This window comes from Schistocerca serialis, chromosome 6 (genome assembly GCF_023864345.2).
Source record: "Schistocerca serialis cubense isolate TAMUIC-IGC-003099 chromosome 6, iqSchSeri2.2, whole genome shotgun sequence".
In the NCBI taxonomy this organism is placed as follows: domain Eukaryota; kingdom Metazoa; phylum Arthropoda; class Insecta; order Orthoptera; family Acrididae; genus Schistocerca; species Schistocerca serialis.
The window spans coordinates 169,970,432-169,996,088 of NC_064643.1; the positions used below are offsets into that span (position 1 = coordinate 169,970,432).

The window sequence follows — 25,657 nt, forward strand, 5'->3', positions numbered from 1 at the left end:
CTGTTTTTATATGGATTAAAGGTAAAGGTACCTGTGAATATATTAAATTTGTTGGAGATTGTACATTGTATTTTCATAAATAAAGTGATCTGTAGCGTAGCTTAAAAACGGACAAGGGTGACATGATATGTTCGATAGGCTATGATGTCACGATCAACGAAGCTTTCCAGTCCGGATACATTGGGTACGCCTGTACCACCACGTACAACAGCGACTGTTAACGTCTGCAACCACAAAACACTGCAGGTCCGTCCAGTAGAGAGTGTGCAGCGACAGATTTGATCGTATTCTTTTTCTTGTCAGGGGCAGATGGGGTCATTTCGACATCTTCAATTGTTTTATATATAGTCTGTCTTGCACGGCGACGGCGACGGCGACAGCGACTGTGCCAAGATGCCTTACAGAAGATACAGTCGCCGTCGCCGTGCAAGACAGACTATATATAAAACAATTGAAGACGTCGAAATGACCACATCTGCCGCCGACAAGAAAAAGAATATGATCAAATCTGTCGCTGCACACTCTCTACTGGACGGACCTGCAGTGTTTTGTGGTTGCAGACTGAACTTCAGCATTGACATCAATGATTCGTTTACCCACGGTAACGGATGGTTAACAGTCGCTGTTGTACGTGGTGGTACAGGCGTACCCAATGTATCCGGACTGGAAAGCTTCGTTGATCGTGACATCATAGCCTATCGAACATATCATGTCACCGAAAATGCGGTCTGTAAAAGAAGCATGGGACTTCATTTCCATTTTTTCCATGGTACACAATAAGTTGAGTAGCCTGATGTGTTTCCACATCATCTTAAAGGGCCTCATTATCTAGACTTTCTTGAAAACAATGTTCCAGAATTGTTGGAACAGATTCCTTTGGTTACAAGGATAGGTATTTCCTTCCAGCATGACATGACCCACGAGATTTCCCAGAAGATTGATTGGCAGAAGTGGTCACATTCCTTGGCCACAGAGGTTCCTGGGTCCTACCCCTTCACACTTTTTCCTTTGGGGATGATTGAAAGACAAAGTCTACAAAGAAAAAGCAAACACAATAGACAAACTGATTGTTCAGATTATGAATAGTGCTGCTCTATTAAAAGAGTGCCCACATGACTTCAGAAAAACTGCATGTGGTGTTGTCAAGAGAATTGAGAAGTGCACTAAAGTCACAGCACAACTGACAGACCTCCATTCTCTTGAGTAATTTATGCAGCATACAAATAAAGCTGGTCAATAGCTCTCAAGGGAAGATCATCCTTTCTGGGATGGAAGTCATCTCTGAGTCAGACGGGAGTATGCATTGCCTGGGAGTGTGCAGTGAGAGGGAGAAGAAGTATCATTTCCAGCAGTCTTTCTAGTGATTTTAATTTAAAAAATGGTTCCTTGTACATAGCCACTTGAAAATTATGAGAATTACCATCAAGGAGTATTGTCTGAATCACTGAAGAGAACACCAGTAGACTCTAATTTCCATCGCAGTTTCCTAAGTCCACCATGGAAGTGGTTGTTTGTGACAAAGGTCACTGAAGAATGGGATTCTTACATCTGTGGCATCTCCAATATCAGCATTAAATCTCAAAAAGATCATCAATTGGTCCAGATGGGAAGTGTAATGATACCTTATTCTGCACAACAGTGACTGTGCGGTTTTTGTCATACTTTCTAAAAGACTGGGTAAAGTATCATCATGGCTGTAAGATAAAAAGAGCAATTTTACACCATCTGTTAGCAGTCGGTCCAGAGAGCTGACCCAAGCTATAGAATAGAGACAAGGAGTTCTGCCAAGCTGAGAAAAGCCACAATTGCTACAAGTGGATTGTGATTTACCTATTGCCGCTGAGATCAATGTTTTTTTGTTGTTTAGTAGATGAATAGAGAGACTGTCCTATACTTACAGGTGAAGTTTTGGCAATTGAGATCATATGCAGATTTATTTTGAAGAATCAATATAGATGTGAATCCCCTAGGCGAAACTATCATCCGACTGGCTACCCACAACTGATGCCTTGCCAACCTGTACCCATTAGACACACACTCTGAAGACTAGGAGTGCCCCAATCTAAGACTTTCGCCCTGTAGACAAACTAATACTAACAAAAATATGATTACTCAGAACATTTGAAACATGGCACAAAAAATGAAACATGAGTTTCAGAAATGGTGCAAAAGCTGCCACTACTCTACAGCACTGTTGACTTTCAAGGCTGGTTACAGTTTTCTGGATTCAGCAATAGACAGCCAAGACGATAACATATTGTTGTCATTCACTTTGCTTATATCGTCACTGCTGTAACAGAGCAATTGATAGTGGATGCAAATCGTAGCTGTGACTGGTTCATACAGACAATATGATCCTAATTTTAAGTTAATGGTGATTCATGAGGTAGAGAACACAAACAACTGTGCAGCAGGAAGAAAAATGGGTGTCACAGAAGTGAATGTTTGTACATGGTGTCAGATGAAGAATGAATTACAGAATGCGAGCTCTAAAATCTTTTAGGGGATCAAAGCAAGGAAGGTTTCACAAATTCAAACAGTAGTTTGTTCTTTACAAGCAATACAAACACAATCAAGGCTTCTTGACTACTCAAGAAATTATCCAAATGAAGGTGCATAATGTAACTCAAAGCAAGTACTAGTTAGTGCATGAGGATGATGATGAGTGTGGAGCCTACATTACAATGCAGATCACTGCTAGCTCAGACTGTTTATTTTGATACACCATCAAACATTACATTTGATGTGAAGAGCACTGAAAGTGTTCCCATAAAAAGTTCTGGCTATGAAAAGACCAGAATAGTTTGTAATATTTATTAGTCATAATACGTTAAAAATAAAATTTTATCATGGAGTGTCTTAAAAAAGGGAGAGTTTGTCTTATGTTCACAGTTGTTTTATTCAAGTATACATGGTGTGACCGAAATGGGGAATTTGAAGCACTGCATAGGTGATTGCACGTAGGGCTATACACCACAGTGGTAAATCACGATCACCACCTTTTCTGGGAGTGTGGTCATTATGAACATAAGAACAAATGCTCCTGTATCAACTGTATTACTCCTTAGTCGTTTCTGTGTACAGATGATGAACTACACCCCTCAGTGTCCCAAGTTGGCATTTAGTTCTTCAACAAATAGTAATGTCAAGTCTTGGCAAAAGGTAATTCCTATGTCTTGTTGAATTTTAATGGGGATAGAAGAAGTAAAGGTAAGTTAGGCTTGAAACTAATCGGAGTCCATTGCCATGATCAGCAGGGAGCTATTTTGTGTCTTTCGCAATGAAACCAGCTCTCCAAACTTGTCCTCAATGTGTTCTATGAAAAATTAAGCTTTGGTCATTAGAAAGGCCTTGGCATCTGTTCTACTATAGACTAGGACTGTGGTGAGAGGGTTCTTGAGACTGGGGTCGTCATCCTTCCTATCACGGTACGGCCAAGTGTGGGAACGCTTTCAAGTTGTACTGGTGAGCGTCATAGTAAGATTTCTGTTCTGAAGAGACTGCCAGGGTCTTATGATAAGTCTGAGTTGCTTCATTGCAGATTGTTCACCTTGGTGTCACCTACTCCGGCTGTGAGCTCTCTCCATGGTTGTCACCCCACCATGGCAACAGTGATGAGTGCTCCCCTGAGTCCCTCTGGAGATGGTTACCTACTCTTTGGCCTGTGTAAAAAGTTTACAGTGCAGATGCCAGCACTATGATCCCTATATTGCCAGGTGGCTATGCTGTACAGCGACAAGGTGATGCTAATACAATGGGCTGGCCACCATTTTAGGTTTTGAATATGGTATGTAGTTTCCCAGAACTGTGGTACAGAATGGTCACACCTGGGCACCTATCCGTATACAGCATTAGGTGCTCTACCCAGTACAATTTGTGCTTTGGAGAGATTTGGAAAAGAATAGAAATAAATCTTCTGTAAGGACTGAAAGTAGTTAAAAGAATAGAAATAAATCTTCTGTAAGGACTGAAAGTAGTTAAAAAAGGTACGAAGTAACTAAGGAGTCTGGAGAAAAAGACAACATAAGACATGAGTGAAAGCTAGGCTGTCATCAGGAAACCAGGCAAAGATAGGGTGAGTGTGGGAATACAATAAAAGGACATGGGAACCACATTACAGCAAAGGAGTACTGCAATTGCTCAGGGACCCATGCTCACCACACATGTGCCCGCAACCGGCGTAGGCTCTCAGGAGGACGAGGAGAAGGATAAGGAGAAGGAGGAGGACGGGGAGGGGAGGGGGAAGGCAAGGAGGAGAGGAGAGAGGGAAGGGGGTGGCAGTGTAATGGCACTTAGGCACAGGGAATTCGGTGTGTACCAGGGCTGCAGACACATATGTGCTTAGAATTAAAAAAAAAAAAAAAAAAAATACTAATAATAATAATATAACTTCATTTTCTGAGGTGATAATTAAAACCCTTCATATAGTCAACAATTGATAATAATAATAATAGTAACAAATATTTTAGACAGAGTGAGTGTGCACACGCTCAGGCGCACTCGAACACACACACACACACACACACACACACACACACACACACACACAGGTCTACAATGGTATTTGTCTTTCTTAGTCTGTTAGCTCCAACAACAGTCCCCTGAAAGCATTGTACACTCACTTTCTCAACTGTAAGGTGAGTGGTTACTTTTACTTCATACTTTACTTATGATTTCCTATTGGCAAGTTTCTAACTTTCAAATGAATTATTTTGTGTGTGTGTGTGTGTGTGTGTGTGTGTGTGTGTGTGCGGCACACATATGTCTGCATACCAGCTCGCTCACACACACACACACACACAACCCACTCACCTGTGCTCTGCAACTATTTTGTGTATGTTGAAATATTTTGCGTCAATTACCTTAAGAGTGTTGTGCTGTTAAGAGGGTACATTTGAAGTATTATAAATATAGTTTCTTCCTCGATAATTATTATTTTGTGTAAAGTACTCTACTCTTGCACTGTGACCAAAACCACTGTGCATCTTCAGATTATTTCAGATCATCATACTAATACAAGTGAACATACATTTTGTATCCTCACAAATAACTTTGAATGTTGTTGCTGATTGTTTTTGAGAAGATATGTTGGTAACACTTGGCTAGTCTTAAAGAGGAAAAAAGAAGTATTCAAATTTTTCCACAAGGAAAATAAAATCTTAAGAAAAGTTACATCAGTATTTAGAATAAACAATTAAATGAACACACATGTGCAGCTTATGTGGACAACTTGGTCACTAACCTTGCTGAAAATTTGGTAATTTGTTGAAAGGGCAGTTTTCCTTAGAATATTTAAAATGTGCTTTTCACTAAAAGATACTGAAGAAGCCGTGGCATCTGTGTAAGTTGTTTTGAAACCATTTATATCCCCTGCTTCACCAAAACCTTCAAGTAATGATGCAAAGCTATCCACACTGGGCAATATATGAGCAGCTCGCATAGTTTCAAGGATTTTTTGACAACCTTCATGGTCTCTGCAAATATTTAAAAAATAGTAATATCAATGGTAACTAATCAAGAGCCATTCAATAGGGGAAATAGTTCTGAAACAGGGTACAATAGCAAAGGTTGATAGTAGCACACACAAATCCTATTTTCTATAAAACAGAAACCCATTTTACTGGAACAGAAGAAATACCTAGCTACATAATGCAAGTTACAGAATGAAGATCTAACAATGGAGTGTTTCTTTCCTGTGTTTTTTTCTTTCTTAACATCTGAGAAAGACACCACTTTTCTGAAAATTAGGTAATCTACTTAAGAAGGCAAAAGCTGTTTTCTTTCAATGTATAAATGGTTGAAATGGCAGCAGTTTGCACTTTTAAATATAGGGTGCCCCATGAAACCTGAGCAATTTATATATTTATTAAATGGTTTAAGATACAAAGCAAGGTTTTTAATGAGGGATAATATGCAAAGATGTGATATTTTCCTATATGGTTAATATTATCAAACTGAAATCAACTGAGGTATTGAAACAGGTATAATGTTTCTTAAACAACCCTATATGCTTTTTACATGGGATTTATTTTTTGTTACAAGAGTATAATCATGTAACATGTGAACAAAAAAGTCTCCAAAAAAAAAAGCTGTTTTATTGGCTATAAAAGTTGCATGTATTAATCATACAGTACAACACACTCCCCTTTCTCTCTTACGAGTCTCACAAAAAAGAAGTATTTTTTTTATGTGATGTCGTTTTGGTGACTTGCAAATCAATGATGATGAGGGTAGTACAATACCCAGTCACTAAAGTGGAAAAAATCTCTGACCTGTACAGGAATGGAACCTTGGACTTCTGCGTGGCCATCAGCCACACTGACCACTAAGCTAAGGAGGCAGATAAAACCAAACAGAAACCTTTTTCTGGAGTTCTGAAAGTGTAAGGAAAATGAATATACTTGAAAATGAGAAATTTACAGACCAGATGAAAATGATACTGTAGAAAGTAAATGGACAAGTGATACAAGCACTTTTAATTTTTGTTTAAAAAGTAATCACCAGTCTTCAGTTCTGTACTTTTACTTTGCTGTAAAGCAGCTCATCTTTATGATCTCTATATGACAGATATGTAACCAGTTACAAAGGTTATGCAAAGGCTAACTCAAAACTGACAACATGAAACCTTGTCAGTATCTTTAAACAATATGATACATCTTTTTCTTCTGTAGTTTCAGAAGACTGAGTTTTAATATCTATTTCTGACTTCTTTTCCATGTATCTACCCTTTTGGCAGCCTGGTGACAAAAGTTGTCATTCTGTATTGTTAAATATGGGTGAAACTTACACATTTCATTCTATATTCTATATTCATACCTTAGTTTGGCATTGCATTTCAAAAGTGCATTGAACATACGTTCATTTGCAGGCAAATTTTCCCTTTTCATATGCTGTATTACTTCCGCAGCAGCATCTATATTACCACCTTCACACATGAGTTCCAATAATAAGAGATACGTAGTCTCAGTTGGCACCACATTTCCCATTAACTCAAGAAAGTTTGGCAAGGATATTAGATTTCTGTTTTCCAGGTGGCTATACAGAAGTGCATTGTAGTGATCCACAGTAAGTGGGCAACCTGCAGTAGAATTGATTTATTGTAATACTCGTAATACAGTCTTAAATGATCAGCACCTGGGATACCAAAAATATGTACACATTATAAATAGAAAAAATATATATATAAAATACACTTACACTAATTTAACAGGTAGCAGTTTCAACAGCAGCTCAAAACAATGTTAACCCAATGATCAGATGCTTTTAGGCCTAATGATTACCACTTCAGTACGCCAGATTGAACAAATGGTGAGGGGAAAATGGAACAATTGGAAGAAAAAAAAAAAAAAATCACACAAGATATTATTTGTTATCCCTACCAACCATTCTTAACACTCACTCTCGTCTCTTTTGCCTTTGTTTCACAAAGGATCAACTTCCAACTCCAGGCAGGCAAGGCTGATTGTTAGTTATTAAATTTGCTGTTTACTGTGTCTGCTGGTGGGGGTTAATGTTCAGATTCTGATTGTGTGCTTTATACCTTTCTAAGGTTAAGTTCCAACTTCATAACAATAGTGTTTATGTAGTTCATTTCTATATGCATTTTGTAGAGGCTCTGGGGGCATTACCAGAAGGTAGTCAAGTTTTTTAACATATTAACAAAGAAATGCATCAAACAGAAAGACAATGGACTACTGTAAGACAAGTTAATGAGATAAATTTTAATGATACAGAAATGATTTGAACAGTAAGAAGCCTACAGAAATGTACATCAAGGGCTCAGTTACGCACAGAATGGGAAAGTTGCCAGCCATTGTTTTCCATAATACAGTACAGAAAATAAGGGTTTAACACACCATCAACGATTAGGTCATTAGGGACAAAAACTGGATGCAGAAGCAATCAGCGAACTTTTCAGTAAAAACACCGCAGTATAATCCTTTATCAACTTACGGAAATGATGGAAAACCTAAATCTTGTTAGCTGAAGGGAATTTAAATTCCACACCTCTTGAATAAAAGCCCAGTGTATTATGCAGCAACAGCTTGCTCAGTCACCACTTTCTGAAACAGATTTCATTCATAGTGATTCTGGATGATTACAAAAAACTTAAATACTGATGGGTGGCACAGGAAGTTAACTGTTCGTGCTTCCCCAACCGATACAGTATGACAACTGCTCTACTGTACGCAATATCTCACTTGGTTGCTGTCTATAGACAGCACCTAATAAAATCATATATTTTAGAGCCTTTTATTCTTCAGGACTCTCTAGTGATATTGATAGCATGTGCTTGAAGGGATTCGGACTTTGAAGTATTCAGACTTAACCCCACAAATGGTAGGTTTGCACCACCAGCCACTCAGCCAAGTGTGTGAATCAAATATTCAAACTTGCAGTCCCTAACATCACAGTCAACAGTAGGATAAAACTAGCCTGTATCACATTCCCTATTAGTGGGTGGGCAGCCTAATGCTTGGCAAATTCTGCTTCAGAATTATAAGAGAGGTGACACTGAAGGATCAGAGAGCAATGTCACTGTGAATTCTTGAGCACCACAAGCCAGTTATAGCTGTGGTAACTTCTCTAATATGTCTTGCTGGAAACTCTCAGAGCCAAAAGGATTGTCATGCTTTTGCAGTCCCTGTGCTTACTGAATATTGAGAGCACGCCCACTTTTGCCCATCTGCTCAACACAAGGTTTCTGTCCTCACTGAGCTGGCCTTGGACCAGTTGTGTTATTCTTTGACAAGCGTACCACCCCAGGTAAATTCCCTGCCTGGCAGCAACCTCAAGTCAGACAACATAAGAGACTTTGTGCACCAGCACATAAGGCGCATGTCATTCTGTGGTACACATACACGGAGCTGTGGTATTAACACTGCACTAACACCATGATGCTGGGTATTTATTCCACTACACATGCACTTTGCCTAACAGAGTAAGTGGTATTTTATGTTCCCTTGCCTGTGATTTTTGGTAGATAGCAGGTAGAGACATTCCAACAGTACAATAGGCACGTGGAACTGTTCCAATTACTATGCAGCCCCTTACTATCAGCAATCATTAAGTTTTTCACAAGCGGTTATTTGTGCTCTTACAAACAATGTAAACTCCAGGTAAGAATATCAACAATGTAGGAAAAGACAGATTGCTACTCACTGTACAGAAGACAATTAAGTTGCTGACAGGCACAATTAAAAAGACACTTACATGAAGCGCCACAGTCTTCATCAGTAAAAGAGAGACACATACTATTCATACACACAAGTAAGCACCTTTATGCAAATATGACCGCCAACTCCAGCATCTCGGGCCAGAATGCAACTATCACTTGGAATGCAAATAGCAATCTGGAGGGAGTGGGGGAGGGGAAGGGATAGTAGTGTATGGGTGGAGAGTGAGAGACGAACACTGTCTGGTGAAGTGTGCAGGGACTAGAACGACATCAGGCGCAACGTCAGTATGCTGTGGGGCAGCTGGGAGGGGGGGGTAAAGGAGAGGAACAGGGAAAGACAGGTGGATGCGTTTGTAGAGGGCTGCCAGTCTGCCAATAAATAGGGTGGGAGATGAGAATGGGGAGGAGATGATAGGACAGAGGAGGTGTGGGTACAGTATGTTACCATGGTTGAGGTCCAGATAATTATGGGGGCAGAGAATGTGTTGTATGGATAACTCCCATCAGTGTAGTTCAGAAAAGCTGGTGGTGGAGGGAAGGATTCAGGTGGCTCAGATAGTGAGGCAGCCATTAAAATCAAGTGTGTTACATTCAGCTGCATTTGTGCCACAGGGTAGTCAAGTTTGCTCTTGGCCACAGTTTGGTGGTGGCCATTCATCCTGATGGACAGCTGGTTGGTAGTCATTCCAATATAAAAATCTGTGCAATGATTGCAGCTGAGCTGGTAAATGACATGGCTGCTTTCACAGGTGGCCTGGTCCCTGATGGGGTAGGATAAACCTGTGACAGGACTGGAATAAAAGATGCTGGGTGGGTGGACTGGGCAAGTTTTGCACCTGGGTATTCTATAGGGATAAGATTCTTGTGGCAAGGGGTTGGGATTGGGAGTGGCATAGGGGTGAACTAGGATGCTGTGGAGGTTGGGTGGATGACGCAACACCACTTTAGAAGGGGTAGGATGTCCCTCATTTCAGGGCATGATGATAGGTAATCAAAGCCCTGGCAAAGGATTTGGTTCAATAGTTCCAGTTCAGGGTGGGACTGGGTGATGAAGGGTACACTCCCTTGCAGTTGGTTCTTGGGGGAGATGGGAGGATTGGGGTGTGAGGGGAAATGGCATGGGAGATCTGTTTCCGGACCATGTCTGGGGAATAGTGTCTGTATGTGAAGGCCTTGGTGAGACTCTCAGCATACTGAGCAAGGGAGTTGGTTGGTTGGTTTTGGGGGAAGAGACCAAACAGCGAGGGTCTCATCATATTAGGGAAGGGCAGGGAAGGAAGTCGGCCATGCCCTTTCAGAGGAACCATCCCGGCATTTGCCTGGAGCGATTTATGGAAATCACGGAAAACCTAAATCAGGATGGCCGGATGCAGGATTGAACCGTCGTCCTCCCGAATGTGAGTCCAGTGTGCTAAGCAAGGGAGTTGTTCTCACTGCAGATACACCGTCCTTGGGTAGCCAGGCTGGTGTGAAAGGGATGACAGCTGTCAAAACGCTTGTACTGTTGGTGGTTGGTGGATTTAATGTGGACAGATGTGAAGACAGAGTCATCAGTATGGAGGTGGTCAACATCTAGGAATGGGGCACACTGGACTGGGGCCCAGCATGTGAAGTGCGCGGTAGAGAAGGTGTTCAGGTTGTGAAGGAACAAAGATAGGGCGTCTTGGCCCTGAGTCCAGATCATGAAGATCTCATTAATGAACCTGTACCACACTAGGGGTTTGGTGTTTTGGGAGGCTAGAAAAGTCTCCTCTAGATGGCCCATAAAAAGGTTGGCATAGCAGGGTGCCATGCGGGTGCCCATGGCTGTGTCGTGAATTTGTTTATATACCTTCCCTTCAAATAAGACGCAGTTGTGGATTAGGATAAAGTTAGTAAAGTGTATGAGGAATGAGGTAGTGGTTCTGGAGTCTGAAGGACATTGGGAAAAATAGTGTTCAATAGAGGTAAGGCCATGGGCATGAGAGATGTTAGTATATAGGGAGGTGACATCAACAGTGATGAGTTGGAATCAAGGAGATAATGGGGTGGGGATGGTGGAGAGTTGGTGAAGGAAGTGGTTGGTGTCTTTGACATGGGAGGCTGGCTTAGGCATGATTAGTTGGAGGTGTTGGTCAATGAGGGCTGAAATTCTTTCAGTGGGAGCACAACAACCAGCCACAATGGGGCGTCCACGATTGTTGGGTTTGTGGATTTTGGGAAGCACGTAGAAGGTGGGTGTTGGGGATGTCATAGGGACGATGAGAGAAATAGATTCAAGGGGAAATGTTCCGGAATGGACTTAAAGCTTTAAGCAGGGACTGGAGGTTGTGTTGGACTTTTGGGATGGGATCACTCCGGCAGAATTTATAGGTGGAGTCAGGTAACTGGCAGAGGCCTTCTGCCAGGTAGGCACTGTGATTTATAACAACAGTGGTGGAACCTTTGCCTGCAAGTAGGATGATTAGGTCAGGATTTGTTTTGAGGTTGTATATGGCTTTTCCTTCTTCTAATGAAAGGTTGATGCTCCGAGGAAGGGACCTGAAGAAAGATGGTGAGATTAAGTTAGAGGTAAGGAATTCCTGGAAGGTGACCATTGAATGGTTAGGTTGGGGGGGGGGGGGGGGAAGATCATGGTTGCATGACAGTATGAACTGGAAGAGGCAGGGTTGAATGTTGGAATAAGGGCAGTTTTGGTTGGAGGGATAGGCAGCAAAGAAGTGTTTCCATTGTAGGGACCACAAGAAGGAGAGTACGCCTCTGACAAGTCCAGAATAGTTAAATTTGGGTGTAAGACTGAAGGTGAGGTCTTTGGATAGAACAAACTTCTGTGGAGCTGAGGATTTTGATGGAAAGGTTAACAACAGTGTCACGGGAATTGTTTTGGTTCTCGATTTGGTGGAGAGTTGGTAGGAAGTTTTGAAGATGTGGCAAGCTGAAAAGGCCAGCTGGGCAGGATTTAGCTGCTATGAAGGGCGGATGAGGAGGAACACTGTGGGTACGATAAGGGTTGGATAGTGGTGCCCAAAGGCGGCAGTAGGATGTCAGCAGATTGGATAACTTACTGAGATGGTTTCTGGAATGCTCCTCCAGATGCTGAAGAGCAAGGAATCCAATTTCAGAGATGTGATGTATGGAGAAGGTACTGAAGAGTAGTAGTCTCTTGCGGAGAGAGTGGAGGTGGTTCTGGGATGCCTGTGCATGGAGAAGTGTTCATGAAGTACCAGGTTTGTGAGGGCCAGGGATTGGCAGAATCTGAAAAGGTGTAGGTCACTCTGAAAGGAGGGGTGGGATGCAGAAAAAGGAATCTTTACAATTACGGCCTTTGGGGAGTTACAAGCTTTAGGCAGCATTTGGGAAACAGGATGTGGGACTGGGTTTTAGCCAGGGACAGGGATACTTTCTGAACTGGTGCAGAAGGATGGAGAAAGAGGTCCATTGTGGCAGGAAAGGTGTAAAGGAAATAGGATGCAGAAATGGGCAAAACTGGTGTTGATGGTTGTGAGAGGAGCTGGATACACAAAAAGACACACAAAAATGTGTAAAAAATACACAAATACATGCAGAAACACGTACAGATATGCAAATATAAGCATGTAAAAGGAATGATGAGGTATAGGAGTGTGTGCATGTTGTGATAAGCCAAGAGAGAGGGAGAAGAGATGGGCTAGGTCAAGGATCAAACGTGTGTGTGACATAGGCAGGTGTGGAAAGAAAAGCTAAAGTATGTCAGGTTGAGGGATGAAGTGGGATCAACAGAAGTAAATATAATTGTAACTATCGGAGGAATGAATCTGGGGCATCAGATGCTGCATCAACAATCCACAGAACCACGAAGTCTGTGTTGTGCACGGACAATCATTCATACGCCATGGGTCGGAAGTATTTGCAGTTTGGTAGGTGGTGAATCAAACACAAAAAAGGAGAGGAAGCATGAGCACTGAGAGGAGAAGCAAAGGAAAACATCAGATGGTTGTAGGATGGAAGAAAGTCACTCGGTAAAATCAATCAATGGAAACTACAGATAGAACAGCTCTTTCACTCATAAACAGGTCATTGTTAATATCCACCAGAAATTTTGTTGTTGTTTTGAGATGATAAGCTGTCTAAGTATACGTTTCGGTGTCGGTCCCCCCCCCCCCCCCCCCCCCTCCCTCTCTTGTAAGTGCCACAGGGCTTTGTCTGTCTGGCTCCCAGCATGGCTTCAATGATTAAAGAAAAAAATGGTGGTTTTAATGTATCTAAGAGATTGTATGCCTGTACGATTTTTGTCCGCAATCTGTTATGGTTTAAATTGTCTATTGCATGTAGATATGCCTCAGCGATACAGATAGCCATACCATAGGTGTAACCACAATGGAGGGGTATCTATTGAGAGGCTGGACAAAGGTGTGGTTCCTGAAGAGGGGCTGCAGCCTTTCCAGTAGTTGCAGGGTTGACGGTTTGGATGACTCACTGATCTGACCTTGTACCATCAACCGAAACGGCCTTGATGTGCTGGTACTGTGAACAGCTGAATGCAAGAGGAAACTACAGCTGTAATTTTTCCTGAGGGCATGCAGCTTCACTGGTTAAATGATGATGGTGTCCTCTTGGGTAAAATATTCCAGAGGTAAAATAGTCCCCCATTCGGATCTCTGGGTGGGACTACTCAAGAGGACATCGTTATCAAGAAAAAGAAAACTGGCATTCTATGGATCAGAGTGTGGAATGTCAGATTGGGCAGGAAGGTTAGAAAATTTAAAAAGGGAAACGGGTAGGTTGAAGTTAGATATAGTGAGAATTAGTGAAGTTCGGTGGCAGGAGGAATAAGACTTCTGGTCATGTGAATACAGAGTTATAAATACAAAATCAAATGCAGGAGCAAGTTTAATAATGAACAAAAAAAATAGGAGCTCAGGTAAGCTACTACAAACAGCATAGTGAATGCATTATTGTAGCAAAGATAGACACGAAGCCCACTCCTATCACAGTAGTCACAGTAGTACAAGTTTATATGACAGCTACCTCTGCAGATGATGAAGAGATTGAAGAAATGTAAGATGTGATAAAAGAAATTATTCAGATAGTAAAGGAAGACAAAAATTTATAGTTGTGGGGGAATGGAATTCGATAGTAGGAAGAGGAAGAGAAGGAAAAGTAGTATGAGAATATGGAATGGGGGTAAGAAATGAAAGAGGAAGCTACCTGGTTGAATTTTGCATAGAGCACAACTTAATCATAGCCAACACTTTGTTTAAGAATCATGAAAGAAGGCTGTATACATGGAAGAGGCTTGGTTTTAAACTGTAAGACACTGACAAGAATGGGGGAAAGAAATACAGTAGAAGAAGAATGGGTAGCTTTGAGAGATGAAATAGCGAAGGCAGCAGAGGATCAAGTCGGTAAAAAGATGAGGGCTAGTAGAAATCCTTGGGTAACAGAAGAGATACTGAATTTAAATATGGAAGGAGAAAATATAAAACTGCAGTAAATGAAGCAGGCGAAAAAGAAAATAATCACTAAAATGAAGGAGCAGATGTGGACTGTGACCACAATTTATTGGTTATGAGTTGTAGATTTAAACTGAAGAAACTGCAAAAAGGTGGAAATTTAAGGAAATGGGACCTAGATAAACTGAAAGAACCAAAGGTTGTAGAGAGTTTCGGAGAGCATTAGGGAAACACTGACAAGAATGGGGGAAAGAAATACAGTAGAAGAAGAATGGGTAGCTTTGAGAGATGAAATAGCGAAGGCAGCAGAGGATCAAGTCGGTAAAAAGATGAGGGCTAGTAGAAATCCTTGGGTAACAGAAGAGATACTGAATTTAAATATGGAAGGAGAAAATATAAAACTGCAGTAAATGAAGCAGGCGAAAAAGAAAATAATCACTAAAATGAAATCGACAGGAAGTGCAAAATGGCTAAGCAGTGATGGATAGAGGACAAATGTAAGAATGTAGAGGCATAAATCACTAGGGGTAAGATAGGTAATGCCTACAGGAAAATTAAAGTGACCTTTGGTGACAAGAGAACCACATGTATTAATATCAAGAGCTCAGACAGAAAACCAGTTCTAAGCAAAAAAAGGGAAAGCAGAAAGATAGAAGGAGTATATGAGGGTCTATACAAGGGCGATGTACTTGAGGGAAATATTATGGAAATGGAAGAGAACGTAGTTGAAGATGAAATGGCAGATATGTTACTGAGTGAAGAATTTGATAGAGCACTGAAAGACTTAAGTTGAAAGGAGATGGTTTGTGGGATTAAAGGGATCAGACTGCGACGGTTACCGGTCTCAGTTGAAAGAAGACCCTGGGAGTAGATAACACTCCATTAAAACTACTGAGAGCCTTGGGAGAACGAGCCATGGCAAAACTCTTCCGTCTGTATGAGACAGGCGAAATACCCTCAGGCTTCAAGAAGAATGTAATAATTCCAATCCCAAAGAAAGCAGGTGTTGACAGGTGTGAAAGTTACCCAACTACCAGCTTAATAAGCCGTGGCTGTAAAATACTAATACGAATTCTTTACAGACAATTGGAAAAACTAGTAGAAGCCAACATTGGAAAAAATGAGTTTGGATTCCATAGAAATGTTGGAACATGTGAGGCAATACTGACCCTATGACTTATCTTAGAAGACAGATTAAGGAAAGGCAAACCTATGTTTCTAGCATTTGTAGGCTTAGAGAAAGCTTTTGACAATGTTGACTGGAATACTATCTTTCAAATTTTGAAGGTGGCAGGAATCAAAAACAGGGAGAAAAAGGGTCTTGACAATTTGTGAAGATACCAGACAGCAGCTTTAAGAGACCAGAGGCATAAAAGGAAAGCAGCAGTTGGGAAGGGAGTGAGCCTATCCCCAATGTTATTTAATCTGTATACTGAGCAAGCAGTAAAGGATACAAAAGAAAAATTTGGAAAAGCATTTAAAATCCATGGAGAAGAAATAAAAACTTTTAGGTTTGCCGATGACATTGTAATTCTGTCAAAGACAGCAAAGGACCTGGAAGAGCAGTTGAACCGAATGGACAGTGTCTTGAAAGGAGGATATAAGACAAACATCAACAAAAGCAAAATGAGGATAATGGAATGTAGTCGAATTAAATCAGGTGATGCTGAGGGAATTAAATTAGGAAATGAGACACTTAAAGTAGTAGATGAGTTTTGATACTTGGGGAGCAAAATAACCGAACATGGTCGAAGTAGAAAAGATATAAAATGTAGACTGGCAATGGCAAGGAAAGTGTTTCTGAAGAAGAGAAATTTGTAAACATCGAATATAGATTTCAGTGTAAGGCAGTCCTTTCTGGAAGCATTTGCCTGGAGTGTACCCATATATGGAAGTGAAACTTGGACAATAAATAGTTTAGACAAGAAGACAATAGAAGTTTTCAAAATGTGGGGCTACAGAAGAATGCTGAAGATTAATCGGTAGATCACGTAACTAATGAGGAGGTACTGATTAGAACTTGGGAGAAGAGGAATTTGTGGCACAACTTGACTAGAAGAAGGGATCCGTTGGTAGGACACATTGTAAGTCATCAGGGGATCACCAACTTAGTACTGGTGGGAAGTGTGGAAATTAAAAGTCGTAGAGGGAGACCAAGAGATGAATACACTAAGCAGATTCAGAAGGATGTAGGTCACAGTAGTTATTTGGAGATGAAGAGGCTTGCATAGGATAGAGTAGTAAGGAGAGCTGCATCAAACGAAAGTCCAATTTACAAACAAGTTTTATTAAAAATTTATTTTTATTGAAATAATTATTTTCTGCTTTTTAGTCACATGAGTGTGAAATTTCTCAATCTATTTTCAACATTTTCATGAGATTACATTTTTGTCATACAAACAACTACATATACATTAGCTTTTTACCCATGGCTTCATCCGCACATGCGTGTGTCACATATATTGCACAAATCTCCTACCCCCCACCCCCATCCCTACCCCACCCCACTTCTCTCAGCTCTGCTGCACCCATCCGCTCGCGTACCACCCAGAATGCATTCCGATACCACCCACACAACACATCAGTCCTGCAGGGCATTACCAATCCTTCTCACCCCCACCCAATCCCTACTGAACAGAATGACAAGAAAGTGAGTTAATATTGCACTGTCATCGAATTCAGGGCCGTGTCTAATATTTCAAGTCTCTATTTCATCGGGAAATTTGTAGCTAACAGACAGACAAGAAAGCAATCTAATAAAAATGTGTTAATAAGGTGGAACTGTACACCTGATGGGATGCATGTCACATCGGGTGAACTACCCCATACAATCTGCACTACTGAGAAAATTTTGAAGAGTGGAAGGTCAAAGTTATTAATGGGGTAATACTCTGTTAGCCAAGAAAGGACATAAGGGGGGGGGGGGGGGGGGACCAAAATTGGAATCTTCAAGGAAGCTCAGTCCACATCAAAGAAGCCACCAAGGTTTATGAGCTAAGAGGTGAAGTATAGTCAGAGAGGAGATGAGGGATCGTAACTGCACCAGGTCATAAGAAGAAATCTGCTACAGCTCTAGGTAGTGCCAGTTTAAGGCGCAAGTGACAAGCCAGCACTTGGGGCACCAAGCTGAGAGGGTTGCCAGAGGTGCCCAATATATAGGATTTCTATACAGAACACATCACAATTAGTAGCAGCCATTCGAGTGCCCAGCTGAGAGGCTTGCAAGGATGCCGAAGAGCAATATTTATATACAGTGTGTGCCATAGCACAATTAGAAGTGGAAACTAACACTGGTGAAAGTGTACAAGGAAAAAGAGCAGAATGCAAAACAATAAGTCACTTGTGTGGAATAATGTTCTCAAACTGAGCATGGCTCAGGATGCTGCACTCACCACACATGTGCTCACTAAAGCATTGTAAGCACCCTAAGGACAATATTGGAAATTTTATTTGGTAGCCTCCTCAGCTAAGTACTTTGCAATTGGGTTTATTTATCACTTGTGACTAAAAAGTGTCTTTTTTTAGTTTACTGGAAAAAAAAAAATAACGAGAGAAGATAATTGCTCCCTATACAGCAGAAATGTTGAGCAATATATACCCACATAAACAAGAACTGGGTCAGAAAAGTTACACTTCAAGATAGTTTTTCTTCTGAGCACATGCATGCAGCTACATTTTCTCAACACTATGGATGACTGGAGCGTGAGTACTTTTTTAAATCTTATATCTTGAATTCAATAACAATGTGATATGATTATATATCTCTGCAGTGGTCCCTTTTACCCGATAAATTCATTTCTTCATCTCATCTAACCCTTCTATTTGTGTAAACTCCTCAGTTCAGTTACACAAAGCACTCTGCACACACATTACCTGAGTGTTTCAGTAATTTCCACACCCTGTCAGCAAGTTTCACTCGTGCTGAAGGAACTTCATCCGGCAGCAAGCTCCCACAACACCTCAATAAAAGGAGCCAAGTTTGATCATCAAGGGGATGTCCTACAAAAGAAGAACATAGAATCACAATGACCACTGACAACTGCGAACATCATTTACGCAACATTTGATTTTGTTAATGAAATTCATGCAATATATAAATGAAATTCACTTTAGCTGCAATGGGCTTACAGCTGAAGCCTTGTATGGAGTGTATATGTAAGCAAGCAGATTACAACCAAAACATATGATGTAGCTTCTAGGAAATCAGTATACAGTGCTAGTTACATAAAACTCAAAATAATTAGCAAAAACATTTGCATTCAAAGCCATATTTTAACCTATTTTGTACAATATATATAGCGAAGCAAGAATGTGTGTGTGTGTGTGTGTGTGTGTGTGTGTGTGTGTGTGTGTTTTCAGTTAATTCATACATGTTTTGTAGATCATACCAAGAACAACTGCTAGTGGTGTGAAACAAGTGACAGGTACACATTACCAAAAATAAGAAAATCAAGAAATCTTGGTATGTTAGCTGTATTAACAACAACTTACCACCATATTACTTATCATTAATGGCACTTATGCTAGCTTAATATAAACTACTAAGTTAGAAGGAGAGGTTCTCCTCTAGGGAGAGTGGAGGGTGGAAGGGGCTGGGGGCAGGTGATTGCTGCTTCCCCAGTTATATGAAACAGTTGCTGTCTAACTTGTATTGGTAGCTTAATACAAGGGCTACTTGGTAAGTAAGTTATGATCGGTCGCGAAATGGAAACCAGTGCAGAAATACGATGAAATTTTGCATGAATGTACTGGGTAGTTTCTCTAGTATGCCCGTTGATTGCGGCACATCACTCTTTTCAATTCTGAGCGCACAGTGAGCGACGAAAGATGCCCAGAAAAAACTGTCTCCCACCACGTATGAGGGCCTGGTGAGAGATTTCGCCTCACGCTGTGCAGTCCACTCATAACTGTCATGCATTTTGTTCTTCGTGACAATTTGCGGCCACAATCTGCATGGGCGATGCTCCTGCAGCATTTCCGAGAGAAGTGTTTGATCACCCACAACACAGCCCATAATTGTCTTGTCCTGAGTTTCCCCTCTGTTCACATGAACCACTGGCTATGAAGACTACATTTTAACAAGCTACAGACCAGCACAGAGAAGTGGTGGAAAGCACTAGTGGCTCTCTTCTATGATAAGGGTTATGGAAAGTTGGTATAACACTATGACAAATGTCTAAGTTGGAGTGGTGATTATGTAGAGAAGTAGCTGAAACGTGAAGCTACCTATTGCACATAAAACAGTTCTGATTTTCACAGTGATTTCCATTTCGTGACTGATCAGAACTTACTTTCTGAATAGCTCTGCATTTACTTGATTAGAATGGTAGTTTCCAACGAATATAATTACCTACATCTTTTGCAATTCAATTCAGTTTAGGTTTATTTGAAATACCCTCCTATGTGTTGTGTAGCTTTATAATGAACAGTGTTACTTGCCATATAGTGAACAGAAATGTTCAGTTCTTGAGTACGGATAAATGGTAAATTTTGTAGAAACAAGTTACTAATGAGTAAATGTTTCAATTTTTTTTAATTGGTGGGTATTCCCAGTTTCTTGCTATATAGAAGATGACAGCTTGTTGAATAACTTTGCATCAGAGTTCATGTCTCCATATCAAAGCATAAATAAAGAAGCAAAGTCTACATGAAAATTATTTTTGTGTCTTGTATAGTGATTGTGCAAATCATCGTTTACTTGAAATTGAATTTTACTACAACAACACAATGAAATGAGGAGTAAATGTGCACAGAGAAGTGAGTGTGGGTATGAGAATTCCAAGATCCTTATGGAGGACTCAACAAAGCGTGCAGTCACCTAGTTTATATAATATAGGACTTTCTACTGCTCACTTGTGCTGAATAAATACTTCATTTACTTTAGGTGCACAGCTCCGTGGTTTACGGTAGAAATTACTAATGCACAAGAAGAATGAAAGAAAGAGAGATACAATGAAAATGAACTCCCACAAAAAAGCTCTGGCAGAAATGCTGACGCTTTCAAACTGTGTTTAATTCCTCACAGTTGCAGTGTGCATTGCAGCCACTAATCTACAACCAAATAGAGATGCATAGATTTACTTTTGCAGAAACTAATTTAAAAAAATACAACCTCTAAGGAGATTACAAAATTCATCAGCTTGCTAAAAAGGAGCAATTCAGGTGACTATGATAGTTAAAAACACCAATAATAAAATCTTATGCTGACTCCATAGGCTTAAACTTAAGCTAATGAATGAATGAATGAATTAATTAATTAATTCGGAAATATTTCCTGACAGACTTAAATATGCTCTAGAAGCACCCGCCTACAAAATCTGATATAAGAAAACTACGTCTAATTAGAAACCTAAACATCATCTTTGAAGCTTTTTAAACATGTTTGATAATCTGGCCCAAATCGTTTAACTGAGCAGAACTTGTTAACAGCACCTCAGTTTGGCTTTTGTAACTGATTCTCAATAAAGTCATATATTTTTTGAAGGAAAGAAAGTGTTTCAAATATTTTGTGAGATTATATTTACAGCATCACTGCTTTTACTCCATTGAAGAATATTTAAATTTATGAAATGTGTTATATAAATGCTTACATGTAAAGTGTATTATTGTAACCTTAAATATGTATGCCTTGAAATGACTTTCAGCCTGTTTATTTATAACTTGACTTGCCTAATGTCTTATGCATAAGCTGCTATGTAGACAACAGGACCAATAAAAAATACAATACAATACAATACAATGCTTTGTCTAAAAGTAAGAACTAAAATAGATCAGGAGAAACACTTGATGTGCTTTTGAACGATGTTCAAAAACGTGTACAGCAAGTGAAACATATCAGAGCTTCCCTAATCCATTCTATTTCTTATTTTTAGACAAATCATTTCACTTGACTCTTTTTTCCAAATTTAATTTTTATTTTCAGGTTTTGCTCAAAAAACATTAAATATTGATTGGATTCTATTATCATTAACAGTATACAGACCAATAGAAAGCATAGAAGTTACAGTTTATACAGTAATTTGATTTTTGTTTAATTTTCTCAACATGAAAGAAAGAATTCCACAATTGCTACACCAATTTAACTTTTCGTGAACAAAATAGCTAGGCCTTGAAGAGACAAACTTTTTGACATTTCATTTACATAGTTAGCAGCAGCTGATCAATATAACACTTATGAAAATTCAGATGAAAATCCATCATATGATTTCTGCTCAAACATCTGACCAAAAATTATTCTCTTGGTATATTCTGTGACCTCGCCGACACTGATCATGTGGATCACTTGGCAAATTAAACTGTTATGGTGTTAATGGCATACCTCCTGCTTGGACAGTCTTACTTTCATATCAGAAATCAGTAAGTTCCATTAAAAGACTATCACAGGCATGAAATCGGGAAATATTACATATGGGGAGTGACAATGATCGATACCGGACTGACTCCTATTTCTTACAACAACTTTAAAGCATGGTTCAGAAACTGCAATGCTTGCTGATGGCAAGTATATAAATGAACGTCTCCAACTCAACCTCAGCCAACACAGCTCATACAATAACTGAGCAGGCGGACAAGCAATTAACAACAAGCAGTCTAATTTTTAATCTCACAAAGACTCATAATTATGCCATCCAATAATCAATAATGACCTACTCATACCAGCTGTAGACTTTAATAGTCATATAATACATGAAACATCATGTTTAAAATTCTTTGGAGTCCAGTTAAGAGAAAAAATGAAAATGAAGCCACACATAGTTAAACTAATCAAGCAGCTCAGTTCTGAATGTTTTGCTCTTATAATAGCCTCTCATTATTTTGAACTAAAGGCAGGAGTGCTAGCTTTTTTTGTACATTTCCACTCCATTTTACCCTATGGAATTATCTTCAGGGGCAATACACCTAGAGTAGATAAACTTTTTATTCATCATAAATCAGCAGTCAGAATATTGTATAAAGCAGATAACTGAACATCTTGCAGGATCTTTTTTTCATTATCTTGAAATCTCACAATCACTTTCGAGTACATTAACATTTGTTTTCTTCTGCTTTTTCATCCTCATAACAAAAATCGACTTTGATGAACTATGCTTTATGCAGTCACAATACAAGACGTAAAAATAATTTTCATGCCGATTTTGCCTTCTTGTCTACGGTTTAGAACAGCAATAGGTACACTGCTGTGAAGATATTCAATAAACTACTGCCAAACATACATTATGAAATAAGACAAAAAAAACGATAATCATTACCTGTTCTTTCTAAAATTACGTAAATATCTAGATTCATGGGTTGAAAAGTTCTATTAACTACATGGCATGAAGGAGCATTAGTTGTAAAGCTGAATAACACACAGAATAGTTGTTACTGTTTTGGTCTCGAGTCTGGAGCTGGTCGACGCAATTGTTTCACACTAGTTTATCCTGTGTAAGTCCCTTCATTTCTGCATAACTGCTGCAACCTACATTCATTTGAACCTGCATACTGTAATAATCCCTTGCCTCCTGCTATAATATGTAATCACCGCCTGTCTCCTGCTACAATAATTTATCCCCCACCCCCTTTTCCTCTCATTACCAAACTGACAATTCCTTGAGGTCTTAAGGTGTGCCCTACCAACCAATCCCTTCTTTTAGTCAAGTTGCGACAAAAAATTTTCCCCAATTCAATACAGTACCTTTTCATTCTTTACAGAAGAAGAATGGAAAAACTGCTAGAATGATGACCTTGGGGAACATCACTTTGGATTCTGGAGAAATGCAGGTACACACAACTGATCTTAGAAGATAGGTTAAGGAAAGGCAAACTTAGGTTTATAGCACTTGTAAACTTATAGAAAGCTTTTGACTATGTTGACTGGAATACTCTCTTTGAAATTCTGAAGGTCACAGGGGTAACATACAGGGAGTGAAAGGCTATTTATAACTCATACAGAAACCAGTTGGGGGACATAAAAGGAAAGCATGCTTGAGAAGGGAGTGAGACATGGCTGTCTTACTCAATCTGTACCCTGAGTAAGCAGTAAAGGAACCAAAGAAAAAATTGGGAGTTGGAATTACAGTTTACAAAGAAGAAATAAAATCTTTGTGTAATTTTGTCAGACACAGCAAAGTACTTGGAAGTGCAACTGAACGGAATGGACAGTGTCTTAAAAGTAAGATATAAGATGAACATCAACGAAAGCAAAATAATGGATAATGGAATGTAGTTGAATTAAATCAGGCGATGCTTTGGGAGTTAGATTAGGAAATGAGACACAGAAAGTAGTAGATGAGGTATGCTACTGGGCTGCAAAATAACCGATCATGATCCTAGTAGAGACGATGTAAAATGTAGACTGGCAATGGCAAGAAGAGGATTTCTGAAGAAGAGAAATTTGTTAACATCAAATATAGGTTTAAGTGTTAGGAAGTCTTTTTCTGAAAATATTTGTATGGGGTGCAGTTATGTATGGAAGTGAAACGACGATAAACAGATTAGACAAGAGAGCAGAAGCTTCTGAAATGTGGAGCTACAGAAGAATGATGAAAGTAAATGGATAGCCCACATAACTAGTTAGGAGTTACTGAACGGAACTGGGGAGAAAAGAAATCTGTGGCACAACCTGACTGGAAGACGGGACTAATGGATAGACGCATTTTGGGACATCGAGTTATTACCGATTTAGTACTGGTGGGATGTGCAGGAGGTAAAAATCATGGAGGGGGACCCAGAGACAAATACAGTAAGCAGATTCGAAAGGTTGTAAGTTGCAGCAGTTATTCGGATATGAAGAGGCCTGCAATGGACAGAGGAGCATGGAGAGCTGTGCAAACCAGTCTTCAGACTGAAGACCAAAACAACAGCAACCTCTTTATTAGTCACTCAATCTCCTCATATAATTTTCAGCAGTATTCTGTAGCATTACATTTCAAAAGCTTCTATTCTCTTCTTGTCTGAAATGCATACCATCCACTTTTCAATTCCGCGTAACGTTATACTCCGGAAAAATACTTTCAGAAAAAGAGTCAGTAACACTTAAGTTTCATTTAGGTGTAGATTCATTCTCTTTCTCAGAATTTCTTTTCTTGTTATTGGTAGTCTGCACTTTATATTGTCCCTACCTTGCTCATCATCAGTTAATTTGTTGCCCAAATAGCAAAACTCATCTACTACTGAAACTTCCTGGCAGATTAAAACTGTGTGCCCGACCGAGACTCGAACTCGGGACCTTTGCCTTTCGCGGGCAAGTGCTCTACCAACTGAGCTACCGAAGCACGACTCACGTCCGGTACTCACAGCCTTACTTCTGCCAGTATCTCGTCTCCTACCTTCCAAACTATTTACTGTCATTTTCTAACCAAATTCTCTGGACAGAGCCTGATTTAAACTATGTTCAATTGCCTTTATTTTACTTTTCTTGATGTTCACCTTTTAATCTCATTACAAAAAACTATTCATCCAGTACTCTTCTAAGTCCATTCATTCAGTTGTCTTCTAAGTCCTTTGCCCCCTCTAACCAAATTTCAGCAATCCAAAAAGTTTTTATTTCTTCTCCTTAAACTTTAAGCCCAAATAAAATTTTCCTTGGCTTCTTTCTTTATTTTTTCAGTTCACAGAATGAATAACATCAGGCATAATCTACAGCACTGTCTCACTTCCTTCTCAATTACTGCTTCAATTACAAATCCTTTGATTGTTCTGACTGCAGTCTGGTTTCTGTACAAATTGCAGATAACATTTTATTGCCTGTATTTTATCTCTGCTACCCTCATATCTTGAAAGAGTGCATTCCAGTCAACATTGTCATAATCATTCTCTAAGACTACAAATGGTATAAATGTTAGTTTGCCTTCCTTTAACCTATCTTCTACGACAGGAGTCTCCAAACTACAGCCTGCGGGCCAACACTGGTCTGCAAACACCATCAATCCGATACACGGTAACAGGTCAGAGATGCACGATATCAAGCCCCCCATAATCTTTTTTATTACTATTGAACCTTCTTATCGAGCACCTCCCATAACAACTGATTCACAATGAGTAGAAGAAATTGTAAGAAAATGACTCACTTTATGAATAATGTTTCCCA

General features: G+C 39.8%; 1 protein-coding gene across 2 annotated transcripts in view; it reads right to left on the reverse strand.

The window, feature by feature from the left end:
• Nucleotides 1-25,657, reverse strand: part of LOC126483781 (leucine-rich PPR motif-containing protein, mitochondrial-like) — a 167,410-nt gene that overhangs the window by 116,656 nt on the left and 25,097 nt on the right. For both annotated transcript variants that reach the window (XM_050106938.1, XM_050106939.1), the window contains exons 3-5: nt 18,463-18,588; nt 6,817-7,078; nt 5,243-5,474 (exon numbers count right to left, since the gene is read on the reverse strand). In XM_050106938.1, the coding sequence (XP_049962895.1) occupies nt 5,243-5,474; nt 6,817-7,078; nt 18,463-18,588 (620 nt within the window). The remainder of the gene's footprint in view (nt 1-5,242; nt 5,475-6,816; nt 7,079-18,462; nt 18,589-25,657) is intronic.